This window comes from Micromys minutus (genome assembly GCF_963924665.1).
Source record: "Micromys minutus genome assembly, chromosome: 25".
Classification (NCBI taxonomy): Eukaryota; Metazoa; Chordata; class Mammalia; order Rodentia; family Muridae; genus Micromys; species Micromys minutus.
The window spans coordinates 39665565-39685240 of NC_137960.1; the positions used below are offsets into that span (position 1 = coordinate 39665565).

The 19676-nt window shown below is 43.1% G+C and overlaps 1 protein-coding gene across 1 annotated transcript in view; it reads left to right on the forward strand.

Moving 5' to 3' along the window:
- FIG4 (FIG4 phosphoinositide 5-phosphatase) overlaps positions 1-19676 on the forward strand; it is a 104719-nt gene that overhangs the window by 21622 nt on the left and 63421 nt on the right. Inside the window, exons 4-10 of the mRNA XM_080937815.1 lie at positions 4785-4941; positions 7108-7158; positions 9573-9721; positions 11853-11981; positions 14108-14208; positions 15565-15727; positions 16012-16109. Of these exons, the coding sequence (XP_080793941.1) occupies positions 4785-4941; positions 7108-7158; positions 9573-9721; positions 11853-11981; positions 14108-14208; positions 15565-15727; positions 16012-16109 (848 nt within the window). The remainder of the gene's footprint in view (positions 1-4784; positions 4942-7107; positions 7159-9572; positions 9722-11852; positions 11982-14107; positions 14209-15564; positions 15728-16011; positions 16110-19676) is intronic.

The following is a 19676-nucleotide window of genomic DNA, read 5'->3' on the forward strand; positions in this document are numbered from 1 at the left end:
TTCTGTGCCATTTCTTCTCCACCTTGTGGACTGTTTACCTCTTCAAACAGGGAGCCAAAATAAATCTTCCTCCCTTAACAAGAAAAGTAGCAGATTTAGCACAGTTAGCTTCTGTATTGCTTGGCTCCTTTCACTTGCCTTCTCCTGAGTCTTGACAAGTCCTTCAAGGCTCTGCGATTTCTGGACACATGTTTGAGGGGATGAGAATGCTCATTTGATATTGTAAGCATTTATCCGCTTACATTAATTAGTCCCATGTTGGTTAAGTTTGTTAAATCCAGTACTGATTATATTTTAGAATTAAGAAAAAAAGGCTTAGGAAGGAGTAGATATTAAGTATAGTATTTTTTAACTTAATAGTTACTTAGTTGTCTTACCTAATAATTTTAATGTTGACATTTTACTGTAACTTAAAATACCTATTCTTATGTTTTGTTATTTTATGCATATGATTGTTATGTCTACACGTATGTCTGTGCACCAAGTGCATGCCTGGTGCTTGTGAGGCCAGAAGAGGGTGTTGCTTCTCCTGGAACTGGAGTTAAAGATGAGTGTGAGCCACTGTGTGGGTGCTGGGAATCAAACCCAAGTCCTTTAGAAAAGCAATCAGTGCTCTTACCTGCTGAGTCATCTCTCTAGTGACGAGATGCATTAGAGCAGTCATCGTCAACCTGTGGGTCATTACCCCATGGGATGTATGTCAGAATTTTACACTATGATTTATAACAGTAACAAAATTACCATTACAAAGCAGCAGCAAAATAATTTTGTGGTTGGGTGTGGGTGACCAGAACATGAGAAACTGTAGTAAAAGCCTCAGCATTAGGAAGGTTGAGAACATTGGAGTAGAGTCTAGTCCAAAGGATTTATTTGTAAGTGTGTGTGTGTGTGTGTCTGTGTGTCTGTGTATCTGTGTGTGTGTGTGTGTGTGTGTGTCTGTGTGTGTATGTGTGTGTATACATTTGTATGAAAATGCCCACAGAAGTCGGAGAAGAAATCAGATCCCTTGTAGTTGGGGTTGCAGGAGGTTGTGAGTCACCCCGTAAATACCGATAATCAAACTTGGGTCTTCTGAAAGAGCAATTCATTTTTAATTGCTGAGTCATCTTTCTAGCCCATGGTGCAATTTTTTGATAGTAATTTTTAATGTGTATGTGGCATAGAATGTCTTATTGGCTAGTATTTAAAACAAATTCCCTGGATGATTAAGTATAAGAAAGTGAAGTTAGATTGTAAACTCACACTAAAATAGGTGCTGTGGGGTGCTCTGCATTGAATTGGGCTGGTTGCCCTTGCATTAAACAATGTCTAGACTGTGCAACGTTGTTTCTTTGAGACACTTTTGGTAATTTTTTTGTTGCTCTTGACATGCTGGCTTTTTAGCAGTCTTCTTCACCTAATTTTTAATTGATCACCGAGATTTCAGTACTAGAAAGCTTGTTTGACTCAACTGACAACTAGTTATTAATTTAAGACACACTCTGTGCAGGGGTCGCGTTAGCTACCTCTCTTTGAGTGAGAGAGCCCTCTTTGGCTCCAGGCTGCCCCTAGGTGATGACATCATTGGAGCACTGATGTAATGATACAGTGTGTACTGTGCAGTGATGTGTCTCATACTGTGAATGTATGGACATGTGTCTCATACGTTCAGTTTGCCTGCATGAAGGAAGTTTGCAATCAGTGAGAACTCAGCAGAGAGCTTTGAAAGTCTCTGCTTTTTATAGTCTCATTTTAGAAATAATGAAGGCACTGAAATTATAGAAAATGCTTACCTTTAAAAACGTATCATCTTACTGTCAAAAGAACACATGTGTGAAATGACTAGAATTTTACATGGCTACATTACAGGTGCATGCCTTGTATTCTAAAATGGTTTCTCTGCTAACCTCCAGCCACGCCAAATTAGTAGATGTTTGTGTTGGACTCTCTTAAGCTACTATGTTTATACACAGCTTATAAGAATCTTGAGCAGCCCTCCTCAGTTTTTTGTAGTTCAGTGCCAGCCTTCCCACCAGTATTTCCCAGTCACATATAGTGCCGCGATTCATAACTTGTGTGTGTAATATGCCGTGTATGGCATGCGATCTCCTCTGCGCCTTGTTTAGCGTGAGCTCCACAGAGCATCCATACGGTGCTTGTATATAGACACGGGTGTTGTGGCAGCATCGAAGGTGCAAACGTTTCTCAGCAATCATTCTCAGTTATGGACTGGAGCCTCGGTTGGAGCTGCTCCCTTGTTACTCAGTGATCTGCAGGAGTTGTGGGAAGCACAGGTGGGGCCATGAACACTGTCACAAACTTGTTCTGTCTGTCCCTGGAGCATAGGGATGGAGGTCTGCAGTCATTCTGAGACTTAGTTCTTTGCTCTGTGTCCTTCCCTAGCTGAAGGGCTGTAGCAAAAATACACAGTGAACCAGGGTAAAAGTAAAGCACCATTAAAGACGGGGTGATGGGGGCAGAGGATGCGGGACCCCAGTGGAAATTACAACAAGGCGTGAGTCTCGGAGAGATTTGTTTTTAGGGGTGGTGCTTTGTTTCCCAAGAGCTATGCTGTGAGGTCCTGGGTGCCGTGTGAAGGTCTTCATCCCTCTTGGTTGGAGGACAGTGCTCACCGAGGACTTTCAGGGAGGAGCTGGCACAGGAACTCTTGGACTGGGTGTTATTCATGGTCACTGGTTGGTGGAGGTGGTTCATCCTCCAGGGTCCCATAAATTCTGTTCATACATACTTAGCCCAGTGTCCCCAATATCACGCTCAAGGTGAAGTGGCCTTCTTTACTTTAGAGAGAGAGGATCCGCTTTTACCTAGGACTGTTATCTAGTCTTGTAGAAAGTACTCAAGGAAATTGGCCTGGGGTCAGAGCTCCAGAGAATGGAGACAGGCTGGTTTTGGTTGATGTTGGTGTCAAACAGAAGCCTTTAGTTCCTAGCTTTATTTGACAGGAATATTTTTAAAAAGTGGGGCACTTATACTTGGTAGTAAAAAGAAAGAGGAAACTAACTGGACTCAATGCCATTGTCTTGGGAATTGTCATCCTTGTGGGGACAAAGCAGTGTCTCCCTCTCTCCCTAAGTCCAAGTGACAGATCGAACTTTAGTCCCCACCAAAACTCGCCTGAAGGACCCCTGTGTTTACTGAGCCTACAGAACCCTAGTGAGAGGTTACTGATGGGAGCATGTGACCCCAAAGCAGCCACACTGTAAAGTGGGGACCCAGGATAGAAAGTGGCTTTCCTATGGTGGCTCAAATGGAGGCCCCCTTCCCTCAGTCCTAGCTCATATATACTAAGCCCTCCCCCAGATCCCGAGTCCACGAACAGTTACAGAACTGTATACGATTAGTTGGAAGGAGTGTCTAGATGCTCAGCTTCGGGTCTACTGACCCTTTCCTGCTGTGAGGGCAGGTCAGCAGTCAAACCCTGGGTGCTGTCTTACAAGCGGGCATGGCCATCCGGCTCAGAGAACAGTCACACACTCCATGGCCTGATGCTCTTACCAAAGTTGAGTAGTAAACATTTGTATGTTTGTTTCTACAGCAAGACTGAACTTTCAGTGTTTTATTTGTTTTATAAGTTTTGCAAGATGTGGTTGTTTCACTGGGGCAAGAGCTTGCCAGGATCCTCCCACTGCCTCCGCAGCACCAGTCCCTCTCCACCTCTAGGGGAGCTGTTTTAGCCCCAGAGCCAGAGTTCTGCATTTGTTTTGTAAGTACTGGGCTGCCACACACTTAACACTACCTAACAACAGAGCATCTGCCCCCTTATTGACACGTTGATATAGGATATACACATTCCAATTATTTGACAAAAAGTTAAAAACTCTTGAGTATGGGCTGAATATCCTTAATTAGAAAATTGAAAGTCCCAAATGCTCCCAAACCTCGGATCTGCCAGAGCTTTTCTAAGTAGCTCATGTGATGATTATCTCTCAGCTACTCTATGTGGTGTCGTCAGAAGTGAGCTCCTTTGCTGAATCAGTTGGGAAATGCAGAGACAGGTATGGAAGGTTCAGAGGACATCAGTGTGCTTTTTTATGTGTGTCTTTTTTGTATGGATTTATCTCATTCTCCCTTTTCCCAGTGCCGATGATCAACAGTCTACCTCTGAGCCACTTTTCAGCCTTTTTTACATCTCTTCCACTTGTATGTGTCTGTGTGAATGTGCCTGTAACTCTGTGTGTGTGTGTGTGTGTGTGTGTGTTGTATATAGAAATAGAATTGTGGCATAAATCATGAAATGTTCCAGCTTATTCATTTTTAAGTATATAACTCAATGTGTTACTTGTTTTTAGTGACAGATTTCTAGAAGGTTTTCTTTATACAGAATTGAAAGTGTTTCCTTGAACAACCCTCCTTAATATTATATATAATGTATACGTTATACAATATATATTCTATAGGAATTCTATATGTTTAATCATATATATATATACATGTACAAACACATTATGTAATTCACACTATCCCCAAACTCACTATATAGCTGAAGATGACCTGGAATACCTGATCTTCCTGCTTCCATCCCAAGGGATGAGATGCTAAATCCATGCCACCATGCCTGATTTAATCAGTGCTGGGACTGTGCATGCTAGGTGAGTCCTCTGCCAACTCAGCCATATCTCCAGCCACCACACAAAATAAGTTTAGGTTATGTAAGTGCCAAAAATTTATATGACTGTAAAGTTATAAAAGTATTAAAGTAGAAAATGTGTAAGGTCGTTGCTAAATATGTTTCTAAAATCATCTGCATTGCTAAGTTTATGTGACATATTTATTTTTCTTTACAGGTTTTGTCAGGTTCTTAGAAGGCTACTATATTGTATTAATAACTAAGCGGAGGAAGATGGCAGATATCGGAGGCCATGCGATATATAAGATTGAAGATACAAGTATGATTTATATCCCCAATGACTCTGTTCGGATGACTCACCCCGATGAAGCCAGGTATGCTCTGGTACTGGCAACTTATTGTTTTTGACAGCAACAGAACCAAAGAAATGCAAACGTTTTGTAGAAACATGAAATGTTGGACCAAAATTCCAGATTCTGCTAGGGGCTGTGAAGTTCTTTCCTGACAGTCCAACAAGGAGCAGCAGTCACCGCGGAAGCCCCCAGATGTGGGAAACAAGGCTCACATAGCATAAGCATGCTAACATCAATGTATAGCTTTTGATCATTTACAGGGATGAGCAATGATTTCTTACATTAAAACTGGTAGGCATATTTAACCAAATGATGATACCTAGTGTCACCTGTGTTTATCTGTTGTATGTGTTCTGTGTCTGTCTGTGTGCACATATGTTCCTGGGTTTGCGTGCATGTAGAGGCTAGGTGTTGTGTGTCCTGTGTTATAGTTTTTCTGCTGTACTCTCTCGAGAAATGGCCTCTCACCCAAACAGAAATAATCAAGCAAACCCATATTTTGGGACCTTTTGTACTTCCAGGACCCTTACAAATGTGCAAGCCATCAAATAAAAAAATAGACTTGCAGCTTTAAGGGCCAGCACGACAGGTGCATCCTGTGACTTCAGTCGGATTCCCGGTGAAGACATGTCCTGGGTGCACATGCACACAGAGCTAGCAAGGACTGTTGGGACAGTGTTAGGAAACTTATGGACTATAAACCAAGGGTCAACTGATGTCATGCTTTAAACACTCAAGGACACCAAGGCATACTTAGATTTTTATGGTTGGTAATAGTTTAGAATTTAGCCATGCTCCGTCACATTTAATATAGTGATTTGATAATCTTAAAAATAAAATTATCTATGATTACTACTGTGTACCATGTAGACTTTATCTACAGTACAGTTCAATTGTATCAATAGCTTGTTATAGGAGGAATGAAGTGATATTTCCTAATATAATTATAGAGATATGTGGTACAGTAAGAGCGTTTGGGAAAATATCAGGAAAGAAAGTGCAGTACTACAAAGTATTTTCTACATTTGGTAAGTAGAGGGTATCTCTGCATTACATGGTTATATTGATATTAGGAAATTGACTGGAACAATTAGTCACTTTAAGGTGTTGTTGAAGAGAATTATGAGCATCTTCATAGGAACAGATATATACTTGGCACCATTCCAGATCTTTATGATCAAATCTCAGCTAACAACAGTGTTTCTCAATCTCTCCAAAGGTTTTTATTAAAAGCCTATAATAAAATCATTCTTACAATAAAACTTTAAAAGCGAAACCTTTAATTTAGGTCAGGAACTATCAAGGAATATGCTACCATAACTAATATTCAACATTGTATTTAGAACTCTGGCTAAGGCAATGTTTATAAAACAAGAAGTTGGTCGGAAAAATAAGGAATTAAGCTAAACCAGAGACAAGCAATTGTAAGAATGCCTGCAAACTTCCAGAACTATCCCAAAACATTTAGCAAAGGTGACTGAGGGGAGTAGTCAGTGTGTAAGAACCAGCGATGTTTCCTCCCATCTGCAGTATATTGTCAGGGTTCTCTAGAGTATCAGACATCACAGGATGAATGCTGTATATAGAAAGGAGATTCCTTAGAATGGCATCTTTCAGGCTGTGGTCCAGCTAATCCCACAATGGCTGGCTGTGAATGAAAAGCCCATGAATCCAGTGGTTGAAATTCCTGTTGAGGGGCTGGAGAGAGGGCTCAGCAGTGAGACGCACTTTGCTTGCTGCCTTTGCAGAAAACCCAGGTTTGCTTCCCAGCACCGCCGTTAGCAGCTCCCAGCTGCCAGTAGCTCCGGCTCTGTAACTCAGCGTCTTGGTCACTTTTGTGACTTCACTTCTCCATCTGCTCAAGATTTGTAAAGCTCACTGGGAACAACCACAACAGTCTTTACTCCTCCCTTGCCCCCCATACCCTGCCCCTGCCCTGCCTGGTTGGAAGCACAATCATTGCGTAAGGGGGATGCACGCTGGGCTAAAGGTATCTGAGCCACTGCAGAGGCATGCCCGTGCCAGAGATGGCTGGGATTGCTCAGCTCAGTGAGCATGCTCACTAGGGTAAGGATATCCCTGACTGTATGTTAAGCCACAAAAAAGGGAAAAAAAGCATTTTGTGTTTACAGCATGCTTTCTTTCTTTCTTTCTTTCTTTCTTTCTTTCTTTCTTTCTTTCTTTCAGGTACCTAAGGATATTTCAAAATGTGGATCTATCTAGCAATTTTTACTTTAGGTAAGTTTCTTCCTTTAAAAAACTTGACTCTTTTTAAATAGATAGTGTAAAGACGGTTACAGTCACTGTGAAAATCACCTTTCAGGAAAAAATTAATATGATTTAAAGAAATAACTTCATTTTGGAATTTTTAATCATAAAAATGAAATTGTATTAGTTCTAATGCAGAGTTGTAACAGTGCCATGGTTCAGTTCCAGTTAATGATGTTGCAAAATTACACGTAAAAGCTAATTAGAGGCAGGAAGAAGTATTTCAGTACCGATATATGGCTGGTAGCATAGTAAGTAGCTTTGCCGGAATGACTGTAGCACTAATCAGATTGGAAACATCCTAAAAATCCGTTTGGGGAGAGAAACCTCTCTTGGTACAGAGACGTTTGTGGAGATCTGACATTTGTGATCTATTTAGCATAGCCAGCAAGCAGACAAACAGGCAGCAAGCAGACGGAAGAGCATGGGGACCAAGTGTTAGATGGCAGTGTGACCGTCTAGACACACAGGTGTGATAGATGGAGCAGTCTGTCTGTCTGCTGTAGTGCCCAGACTGAGACAGAACTCAGAAGAGTGCTCGCCAGCGACCTGTGCGCACAGACCAGGCGCTTTGCATTTTTAAAGACATATCTTTAGTCCTTAATAGAGTTACGTGATTTATTTATAAAATAAACACAAACATAATGAACAGAGGGCTCTCAGTGAAGTGATTTTTAATCCACAAGTGCTGAGTGGCTTGTGTGTTTTCATGTGTGTCTGATTCATCTACTTTTCTGGGCTGCCATCTTACGCTCACAGTGTTGTGAGCTAATACTGACACTTGGTGGCACTGCTGTTTGAAATGGGCTACTGAGTCATTCTTGGCCATACAAAATTTAATCAAGTCACTCCTCAAGTTATAATACGTATGTTGGGATCTCAGGGCTGCCCCATGCCCAACTGGAAACCAGCTTATTAATATAACTCGTCTCCATTCATGGCTAAGTGATATTAAATTCAGTGAAACTGAATTTAACAGACAAAACTGAAATTAATTTCAGTCAAATTATGGAACTAAACTGGGGAAGTAATAATTAATGTGTGACTCTCCCAAGAGGATTGTAATACTTAAGATATTGCTTAAATACTCTACTTGAGCCTCAAGGTAGTTTCTGAAATTCCGTGTTACAATGGATAACTAGAGACACTTAAACATTGTTGGTGTTTGTCATGCATATGGACTGCTCAGGTCTGCGTCAGCTGAGGTCCTAGAGCTGAAGGGAGAGGAGGACACCTGCCCCACCCCTAACCCAGAAGCATCTTTCTTCAATTGATAGCCACTTGCAAATGGGCATTTCTTTCCTCTGAGGTGGTCTCACTTGGGAAATAAACTACTCTTAAGGATAGGCTTCATGCCCAGCAGCCAGCAGAAATGAACCCAGCAGCATCTTTGGAGGTCCCTTGTTTCAGAATGTCTTGTCATGGATCTTCTATCATCATATCAAGTTTTACTTATATATGTCCCTTCTCTTCTCCTTTAACCTTTACGGCCTTGGCATATATATTATGGCTTCCAGGTTAGTGTATTGATGGCATTCCCGACTGTGTGAATGAGTGGGTTTCTTTCTTCTCTGGCCTCTTTTCCTCCTGTTTGCTTGTTTTGTCCAACTCTGGTGTGGTAGTTTTTGTTTATTATATTATACTATTGTATTATTAGCACATAAAGAAGTCTGTTTATTTTAAAGTGAGAAACAGAAGAGGGTAGATTCAGATGTGAGGGGAGGTGGGGAAAAGTTGGGACGAATAGAGAGAGGGACATTGTAATCAGGTTTTATTATGTAATAGGAACAAAACCCCTATTTTCAATAAAAATAGTTGATCTTATGAAATTAGACTTATACTTTTTGTTTAAAGATCAGATTTTATTCGTACAGAGACTGTTAATTTTCCATGATTCTTACTTTCCTAGAACATGTTTCACTGTAGGATCTGACATTATATTCTTACCTCTGTTTCGTTATGAAGTTTGTTGTTACTTTTGCTCATATGCAAACTATGGTATAAAGGCACGTGCTTTTGATGAGGATTCTGTACTCCAGTGTCCTGTCTGTAGAACCACATTCATGGGGCACATGATAGTATGATTTGGAACAAGATATGAGGTTGATTTCATCATGAAACAAAAAAAAAAAAACCTTTACATGTGCCAATGGGTGTGACTCACATCACAAATGTGTATTTCTAGAGCACATGTGTAAGTCGGTGGTGAGGCTTCTATTTAATTTCCAGTCGTGTTTGTATTTGGCTGTGTTTGCTTGTTTAATGCATTGCTTCAGCGGAATGCCAGGTGCAGAGTAATTTAGCTCGTAGATTGTAAGTTCCCGTGGGAGCAGGGACTGTGAGATGCCGCTGCTTCTGTGATTCTCACGTGTAAATTCTCTCAGTTACAGCTATGATTTGTCCCACTCTCTTCAGTACAATCTTACCGTCCTGCGAATGCCCCTGGAGATGTTAAAGTCAGAAACATCCAAGACCTGCCCGGAGAGCTTTGACATCTTTGAAGATGAAGGGTTAATTACCCAGGGTGGCACTGGTAGGTGATGTCTGCATATTTGCTGTCCTAGAAAGTGGCGTCATCAAAGTCTCTCCGATCTCTCATCCTTTATCCCACAGTGGCCTCTGTATGTTGGGTTGTTTGAGAAACATGGACTTGACCAGTTCATTTTCAAAGCTCTCATTAATCACCGTTGCTGGCATTTGCCACTTTTCGGACTCTCCTTTCTTCCATCTTCTCTACCCAATTTCCACCTTTCAACACCTAACACTAGACAGGAGAGGAAAAAGGATGAAGGGAGAGAGGGAAGTTAGTTCCCTGAATCTAATCTGTTTTCTCATTTCTTCTCTGAGCATGTCTAATGACAAACCATAATCAACCCTGAGTGACCAACGCCACCAGCCACCCACCCAACCTCTGGAAAACTTCCCAGAATTCCAAACATCATGCAATTGCAGAAACTGTCTGCAGTTAGCAAAATTATACCTCTGCTAGAGCATGAGGCAAATCATAGCCAGCAGCTATGGTCAGTCCAAAGTAGCCCCAGTATCCCACACTTGGGATTAAAATGAAAACACATTCTTAGAACATCTCCCCACCCCCTCCTTTTTTTTGAAGAAGCCAAAATTCCAAAATTGTCTCTACAAATCACCATGTGATTTTATTTATAGGCTGGTCAGAAATTATATGTTGTCAGTTTCTATAAATTATTCATATGCTTTTTAAGGGAGTACATTCAGATCTAGTCGTTTGGCAACGTTTTTTTTTTTTTTTTTGGAGAATTACCTTTGGATACTGTAGAGTGTACACCATCATTTTTTCCTTCATAGAATTGGTCAATTATGACTCAAATTTGAAGCAAACGTTGCCACAGGTTGCCTATTATGTGCTGGGTGTTGGTCTGCTGGGTAATCATAAGCCAGATGTATAGACAAAAAGACTAAGTAGGAAACTGAGGCCCAAAGGTAAAGATGCAATGCTCAGAGTCCAGAGGCATCAAGTGACTGGTCTCAGCTTGACACATCAGTCAGCCCAGACTCCTGTGATGGGCAGTAGAACTTCCTGCTTACGGGCTAAGTAATGCAGGCACTGAGGTGTCCCTCGTGAGACAGTGATTGACAACCACACTAATCACACACTAGGAGGATTTCAGTCTCTGTTAGTAATGACCAAGAGAGAGACCACACCTCTCACAAGTCTCTTGGTGCCAAAGCTCACGTGCACAGCACTTTTACAGAAAAAACACAACTACAGCTATATTTGAAGGGGGTTGGAGAGCTCAGCAGTATTTTCCAGACACTACTCGACAATTATTTTTGACTTACACTTTCTCTTAGTAATTTTAGTTTTATTCTTTATCCTACACAAACGTCATTTATTGCGGTTAATATGTCTGGACTACGGTCAGGGCAGGGTCAGTTCCAAAAGTGTTGCCAAGGTGGATATGGCCGTGAGAGGGGTGGCGGAAGGCTGAGGAAGGTCTGGAGAGACACAAAGTCAGGACAAGATGGTGTCACCTTATCCATTCCAAAACTAAGTCACTTGTGTAAAGTGACAGGGCGGAGAATGACTGATACAACACTCCCCTACCCTACCCTCCTAGTGTGCCCTGATCTTTCTCTCCTCTCTTCAGGGTCTCATGTAGCCCAGGCTGGCCTCAAACTTTCTGTAGAGCTGAGGATGATCTTGAACTTCTCCTCTTGTCTTCTCCTCAAAAATTGAAGTTAGAGGTGTGGGGCAGATATGACCACCTTGCCTGGTTTATGTTGTGCACTGGAAGTCCAAGTCCCGGTTTCGGTAACCACAGACTGTGTCCTCTGGCCCTGGACCCTGCCTGTCATGGTGCCGGAAGTCCTAGTCCTGGTCGCGGTAACCGCAGACTGTGTCCTCTGGCTCGTTCACTTTGCCCCGTTTGTCTTCATCCATGCACCTGTCGTTACATCCTTCATTTGACTCCCACTTTCTTTTGATTTAAAAACTTCTGATAGCAAAGTCAGAAAACCCACGTCTTGTTTGACTTTGAAGCACTGCCCTGGGTGCCATGGAAACCAGCAGGGACAGTGCAGTGCTGTTGAGGCGTGCACTCTGACAGCAGAACTGGAGGGACGTAGCAGTGTGCAGGATGCCAGTCAATGTCCTTATGTTCTTGTTACCAACTTTTGTTTTTCAGGCGTATTTGGGATCTCCAGTGAGCCTTATATGAAGTATGTATGGAACGGTGAACTTCTGGATATAATTAAAAACACCGTGCATCGTGACTGGCTGTTGTATATCATTCATGGGTTCTGCGGGCAGTCAAGTATCCTTTTTATAAACATCTAAGATGCACATGCTGTGTCAGCGTGTAGAAAGGCCATACATCACAGGATTGTGATTATCCCTCTGTGTACCTGTCCTACTGAGGGTTTCTATTGCTGCGATGAAGCACCATGACCAAACCCACACTGGGAGCCACAGGCTTATTTGACTTGTGCTTACATCACTGTTCATAAGGAAGTCAGGACAGGAACTCAAACAGGGAAGGAACCTGGAGGCAGGAGCTGATGCAGAGGCCATGGAAGCGTGCTGCTTCCTGGCTTGCTCTTTATGGCTTCCACAGCCTGGTTTCTGCCCATGGGTGGCCCCACCCATCAACAGTATTTTCCAGCTACATGAAGTAGCAGTGAGATGCAGGATGTGTATCAGATGGAACAGGCTGCAGCAGTAACTGCATGTGCAGCGCAGACCTGGATTGGGAAGGATCGGAATGGAAGTCCTTGAGCTAGGCTGCCGAGCCCGCTTGGTGACCGCTTGGCTTTTCTCCTGCAGGTTGACTTCTCACTAATCTAACTAATGTTGAAACCTTTCAACAGGGTACCATCATGCTGTGAGGGGGAGGAGGGGGAGGGCGAGGAGGAAGAGGAGGGCAGGGCATGCTATCTAGTATGGCTTCAGTTTTCTTGCCACTTTTTGAGACAACAGACGGCATTTGTAGGGGCAGCTGAGGGGCACAGCCTTGCGGAGAGGCCACATGTGGGGAGGAGAAGTGGGGTGTGCAGACTCTGAAGTGGAGGTTGGGGAGATGCCTGGCTCACTACTTTATAGTTACTTCACCACCTGATAAGCTTGTCCTGAGTCACCTTTGTCTCTGTACAGAGGTAGTCTTCCTGGGAAGAACGTGAGTTTTTCCCCACCAAAGAGAATGGCGGCGTCTCAAGACCATTTGTAAGGTGCAGTTCCAGCCTGGCTTGCATTTCCAAGAGCTAGCTCAGGGCCTGGCACATAGTAATCGTAATAAATGTTTGTTTTTAAGATAGTAAACAGCATCATGGATTATCATTTTAAAGCTCATTAGTTTAGCTGATGAGTCTGGGCTGTGGTGATCAGGCATTTAACGAATTCTGGAAGCCTGTGTGGCACTAGGAGTAATTGCTGTTTATTAAGCATTTAGTACAGGCCAGACACCAGAAATGTTGTACCAGTTACCTCAGCCCAGCCTCCCAACAACTTCGCAGCAGCACAGATCCGTGGCCATTTTACCCAGCAGTGCTTCAGAGTGTGGATTCTTTTAAATTTTAGAATATTTGCCTAAACCTTGGATAACTTGAAGATGGAATTCAAGTTTATTGATGTTTCATAGACACCTTGGGACTGAAAATGTTTATGCTGTTTATTTATAGAACTTAGGTTTTGATTGACAGGGTCAGGTATAGAATTTTACACTGTGGGGTCATAGTGACACTCAAAAATTTCAGACTTCAAGGTATTTTTGATCTTTAGATCACAGTTGTTCGACTGTTCTATCTCCTGTGTAAGGTTTGTGTCATCCCCAGAGCTGTGGTTTCTCCCCTTCCCTCCAATAAACCTCTTGCCTGATTGCAGCAAGATAGGCTCTCTGTGAGTTCTTGGGTTTGCGTTCTCCAGGTACTAGAGTGAGGGGCTTCCTCAATTCGGGGGTCTTTCAGTTCAACTCATAGCTGATTTTGATCGATTTTTTTCAGTAGGTGAGGTTATAACTCAGAAAGTTAAATTAGATGATGCCAAGCAGTTCCCGTGGACTACTTCCGTGTTTGGGCTTTGGATTGCCTCTGCAGCCTTATATACTTTAACCTCGGTGTTAAAGATTCTCTACCTAATTTACACTGAACACTAAAGGACACATGCCCTCGTGGAGAGGCATGGCTCCAGGAAGAAAGGATTAGTTGTACTTCCAACACTTTTACTTGGTTACAAGGAGAGTCATAATACAACAACCTATATATTTCCTTGGAGCCCCTTAGAAATGACCACTTGAGCGTGTTGGGCATTGTCAACGAACCAGGACAGATCTCAGGAAGTTCTCCAGGGAACTCTTACTGTCTAAAGACACAATGCATAAAGGATAATGATTCTTGTAGCTTTCTGTGCGAATTGCAAATGCTGAAACACTTTAACTTAGTTCTTAAGAGCTTTTGATCTATGGACGACCAGTGTACGTGACCCTAATAGCCAGAAGATCCAGTCGGTTTGCTGGGACGCGCTTCCTCAAGAGAGGTGCAAACTGTGAGGTAAGCAGCTGCTCTGCTGTAATGTAACCTTTCATGTCAGCTTCACTGATAATGAGAAGGCTGCAGGCTTTTAATTAATGTAACATTCGAATGCATTTTTATTTGTGTGCATACGCATGCGCGTGGGTACGCACGTGGTCTGCGCATGCGCATGTATGTGCATGTGGCGGTCTGCGGACAACTCGTAGCCGTCATTTCTCTCCTAGGGATGGAATCAGATTGCCAGGCTTGGCCGCAGTTGCCCTCATGGGTGGATTTAAAAAGTGGAGTGTTTTTAGTTTTTAGAGAATAAATAGTTATCCAGAGTGTGAAACTTTTAAGAAAAAAGGGCCAATCTACAAATGTGTTGATTAGTAAACTATATCAGAAAGAGCTGAGCAGTGGAGTTTGGAGATGGCCACTGTTTTGGAGGGGGAGCCCCAGCTGAAATACTTGGAAAATGTAGGGACAAGATATCCAGGCACCCACTGAAGACTGAGGAGAGGACGTGCTTGTGGGAAGGCAGTGTACAGCAGGGCATGGCTCACTTCTCCCTTTCCCTTTTCCCTCACACCTTCATGCCGGCTCCCAGGTGGCTCCCAGGTACTCTTCTCGCAACAGACTTCCAGTCTCCAGTGTTTGAAGCTTGGCCTTTGACCTTAGCTTCAAGTAGCCACATCAGCACTTCAAGACCTTTTATTTGTTACTTTAGGAACAATTAGCACTTTGTGGCTCTATTGTTAGCTTTTAAGTAATGAAAGGGTATCAAGCCAGGTTCTCAATGCTTTTGGAAGTATCTCTTCCATCTGTATATTCCTCTGTAAGTCACTGGCCTCCCAAGTCTCCCTTCTCTCCCCTCGAGTCCTTCTGACCACCAGTGTTACCCAAACCTTCACTTAGGTCTTCAGAATGGAAAGTTTCAGGTTCTTGCATTCTTAATCTCCTGCATGATGTCACAGGATGATGATTATTATTACCCTTTTGCCGTCCTATCTTACACTGGCCAATGCTATTTGCTATTTGTGTTAACTTGATTTTTTTTTTTCTAGTCCGTTCCCTGTTTTTCTCTTTTTGTTTCTGTTTTTAGACAAGACTATTAATTTATTATCTTATTTGCTAATAGTTTAAAGGTTTTTAAATTTTTTTTTATCGAGCTTATTTTTTTACTTGCATCTCTTTTGTTTAGCCTCTCTGTAGGTTATTGATTATCCACGTCTGTTAAATCTCTGTACGTGCTTTTCTGCTTTTCCTTATCATGCTTTAATGGTTCTGCGTTTCCACTGTGTACTCCAAACACCTCTTAAAGACACATAAAGTTATAATTTTATTGTGTACTTGAATTCTTTCGTTTATGTTTAATTGTGCCTTTCTTTCCAGGGAGATGTGGCGAATGAGGTGGAGACTGAGCAAATCCTCTGTGACGCCTCTGTGATGTCTTTTACCGCAGGCAGCTACTCTTCTTATGTGCAAGTGAGAGGCTCTGTCCCCTTATTCTGGTCCCAAGACATCTCAACTATGATGCCGAAACCACCTATCACATGTGCGTGGGCCAGCTTGTCAGGAGTTACTTTGGTGTGCTGTCATTCTAGATGATGATTGCTGTCAGATAACGCTAATAAGTGCTTGGGTTTGGGAGAGATGTTGGTCGTCTGAGCAAGATTATATGAAGGAGTAACTTTTACTCGCTTTCTGCAGTGAATTCTTGCTTTAGAGATGGCAGACTCATTCAGATTTCACGCTGAGTGTCCATTGAGCTGCTTCAGAGTCGGGGAAACGAAAGCACTATTTCTGCCTCATAGTTCCATTCGCCTTTTCTGTTCTCAGTGGACCAGGCAGATCCCTTCGCACATGTGGCTGCTCTTCACTTTGACCAGATGCTTCAGAGGTTTGGCTCTCCCATCATCATCCTGAACTTAGTGAAGGTACGACGTGCTTATCAGACACACTGACAGCATTTCTGAACACCAGAGGTGTCCATTGGCTATGCTCTGCCTCCTCAGGGAGAGAGAGAGGACAGAGATGGAGGGAGGGCAGAGGAAGGGGAGAGGACAGGTGTCTGCTGTGCCAGCGTGCTGTGTCTGAGTTACTGTTCTTTGGTCTTAGGTTTCATGTGACTTCTTCTGGGCTTGCCTTGACTAGATCCTTCTGAAGGAAGAGGGTGATTTATTCTACCAGGCTCCCGATTTCTTTGTGTGAACTAGATATGCATTAAATTCCTCAGTCCCACACCTTAGAAAGAATGCAGCTACAAAGGCTACACCCTCACCATCATACAGCCTACCCCACCCTCACCATCATACAGCCTACCCCCTTGACAGTTTATTAAGAACCACAACCCAGTGTAGCAACAGGACCAAAAGGTTTCATTCGGAAATATGGGTCAAGAATCAGGTGGGCTTGTGAGGAGCTTAGGAAGGTGGTGTAATTCTCTCAGCCTTTCCATCAGAGCACACTGACTAGTCCAGACAGAGTGTATGCATAATTGGATATGCAGGTCAGTAGAGGGTAAGACTACCCAATAAATTTTATTTATATCCATTGTACCTAAATGAACTAAAAACACCCCAGCCAGTGGCTAAGAAGACCTTGAAACCATCAATATAAAGGTTTTATTATTCATGTATATTAATATAGTCTTTATTCACTGTCCGAGGCCAACTCGGTCAAACAGTAGGTTCCCCATGGCAGGAGCAAGAATTGAAAGAAAAAAGAGACAGTTAGTCAAAATTGTAACATGACTTCAGCCTGTTCTGAGGCTGAAGCAAAGCCTTTTTAAATTTTAAATTTAAGTCCTCTTTTAAACCACTTCAATTACATGCAGAAAGATAGCATCATTTCTGAGTCAGGTAATAAGTAAGTTAATAATCAAAAATCCTGTAGCCATCTTTTTGGAGGCCAGGTGGGGGAGATCAGGGACAAGAGGGGGTCCCAAGGGACAAAGAGACTGCCACACCTACATCCACCAAACCTACCCTGAGCTACAGATGTAAATGTTCTGCCCTTAGCTATGAAGTAAGTGTTTTTCAAAGCATGAGCTTCCAACGTAAATGTTCTTAATCTGGGCCAGTTCCCTGAGTATAGGACTAGAGTTAGATTTCTGCCTTGACCAGCTTCTGATTGTCCTTGGTGATGTAAAAAATTCCCGCTGCCACCTGTCCAGTGGCGCCAAAATGCTCTCCACAGAGTTCAGCACTGTCATTAGATGTCAACTCCATACATGTCTATTTATGAATGCAGAAGTGTATACTCATGTCCTGTTCCTGTCTGCTCTGGGGAATGTAAGTTGGAACTGGATAATCTATAACCTTTATTTAATATTGGAAACTAGCCATAATGTATACAGTTTGAAAATTAAGGTGGAAAACTTCAATGAAAACATTTGTTGATCTGCTGCTAGGTCTGGTGGCACAGGCCTATGATCCGAGCTACTCAAAAAGCTGAGGCAGGGGGATCACTAGTTTAAGGTCTACCTAGGCTGCAGAATGAATTAGTTTAGCCTGAGCAATTTAGTGAGACCCTGTCCCAAAGTAAAAAGAAGGTAGGGGTGGATGTGGCTCAGTGGTAGAGCACTTGTCTGCATCTGTGTGGCCCTGGGTGGTTCAGTCCCTGGTACTGTGCAAACTGTGACAAGTATGAGTGCTTTTCCAGCACAGATTATTAGTGTAGAAGCAAGTTACCATCAAAGCAGCAAGTGATGAGCTATTAACAAATACCTGACTCGGGATGAGTGGACCTGGCTCCTGCTTTCTCAGTAGAATTGAACAGTCCTTGTAGACAGAACCCTGACTGTCTACAGTGCTTGGAATTCTGTGTTAATTATGCTCATTAAAAATGCTACTTAATGCCTGTAGCTGAGCTCAGAATGGTTTGCCTTCCTGCAGTAGGCCAGTGCAGTTTTAAGTGAGTTTTACAAAAACCGTTTACTTACAAGGTGGCCGAACATGTGGAGACAGGAAAGCTGGACTCAGGGCTGCCCCTTTGCTCAGTGTAGGGTGCAGTGTGTTTGTGGCTGAAGAGGGAGGGTGGGCAGATGGGGCGGGGACGGTCCAAGGCACGAGGAAGGGTAACTGGAAGTAACCAAAGGTGGACACGTTGATGATCTACCGCTCTTCATAGGGTGTGAGTCCAGAGGATTTAGTAGTGTCTGCGTGCTCTGAGGGTGGACTTTTATCTCCTGGTGTCAAAGGTCAGTCGCGGGACACTTGTGCAAACCCAAGCAAGGAATCGGAGATTGCGGTTGGTTTAAAGTGGACAGAGGCAGTACCTGAGTTGTTAGAAAATGGCTGGGCCGTGGTTGCCCTGACAACCCAGTGTCATAGAGCTCATAGGTGTCTGCTCAGCCACATGACCTCTCAAACGGTCAAGAACTAATGAGGAAAAGGCAGGCCTAGCGGGAGGATTGTCTGGTTCTCTGCCCAGCTTCCTGTTTCCCACATGCTTTTTACCTCATGTGTTTACTCTGACTCCTAGAGACCAGCGAGGGGATTTGAAATTGTACTTGTTTACTGGTCTGACAATAACCAGAGATCACACTAGAGAATAGAGATTAACTTGCTGTTTCATAGAACAGGACCGAAAGTCTTTTCACCATTGGCTTTTTAAAAAATTGAGGCAGCTTTAGAGTTTATTAAGAAAATGTTTTAATGAAGAGCATTAATGTGGATCCAGCAGGGATTAAGAGCAGGGCAGCGGGTGTAAAGAGATTTACTAGAATAGCACATGATTTGCAATGCGTGTGCCCCTGTTGACAGAGGGAGAGCCATCAGAATGATATGGTTTCATTTGATGGGGTGACAATGAGGTGCAAGCCTAGGACCTCTCACATGCCTGCCAAGAGTCCAGCCACTGAGCCGCGCCCTCAGTCAGCTAGCTTGCTAATAGGATAAAGCAGATGCTCCTTCTTTTCACTTGGAGGAGGGTCTTGGTGAGTTGTGGTTAAATCGTCCAAGAGTTTCTGTGGCCAGAGGATTACACCAAGGGTTGTCCGTCGCTCACACTGCTGTGGTGTTAAGTTGCTGTGAGGAAACACTTCTGCCTCCCTTTGCCCATTTGCCCTGTTGTGAACCCCTCCCTCTGTGTGCACCCCCTCTCTGGGCCCCCTGCTGATGCCCAGGATGATTCTCAATCCTCTGTTCTTATTTCTTATTTAATCTCTCTATTCGGTTTGTTCAGCTGTGAAAAGATGCTCCTGTGTGTTCCACACTGGTCGTTGTCCAGCTGACAGTTGGACAGCCATCATGGTTGGGAACCCACAGGAGCACTTGGTGTCAGCAGCCACACTCTAAGTCTCAGACCTCTGCTGCAGTTTTTTCTGTTTTAAGTAAAGGCCCGGTGAAGGTAACAGTAATAGTTTTTACTGAAGACTTTGCTAAGAACTCACAATGCTTAGCTGTATTTAAACCCTACATTAAGGCTGTGAGGGAGATATTGTTAGGGGAAGGATGAAGAGAGTGGGGGGACATATGGCCCATGGGGGTGCAGCGAGGCCT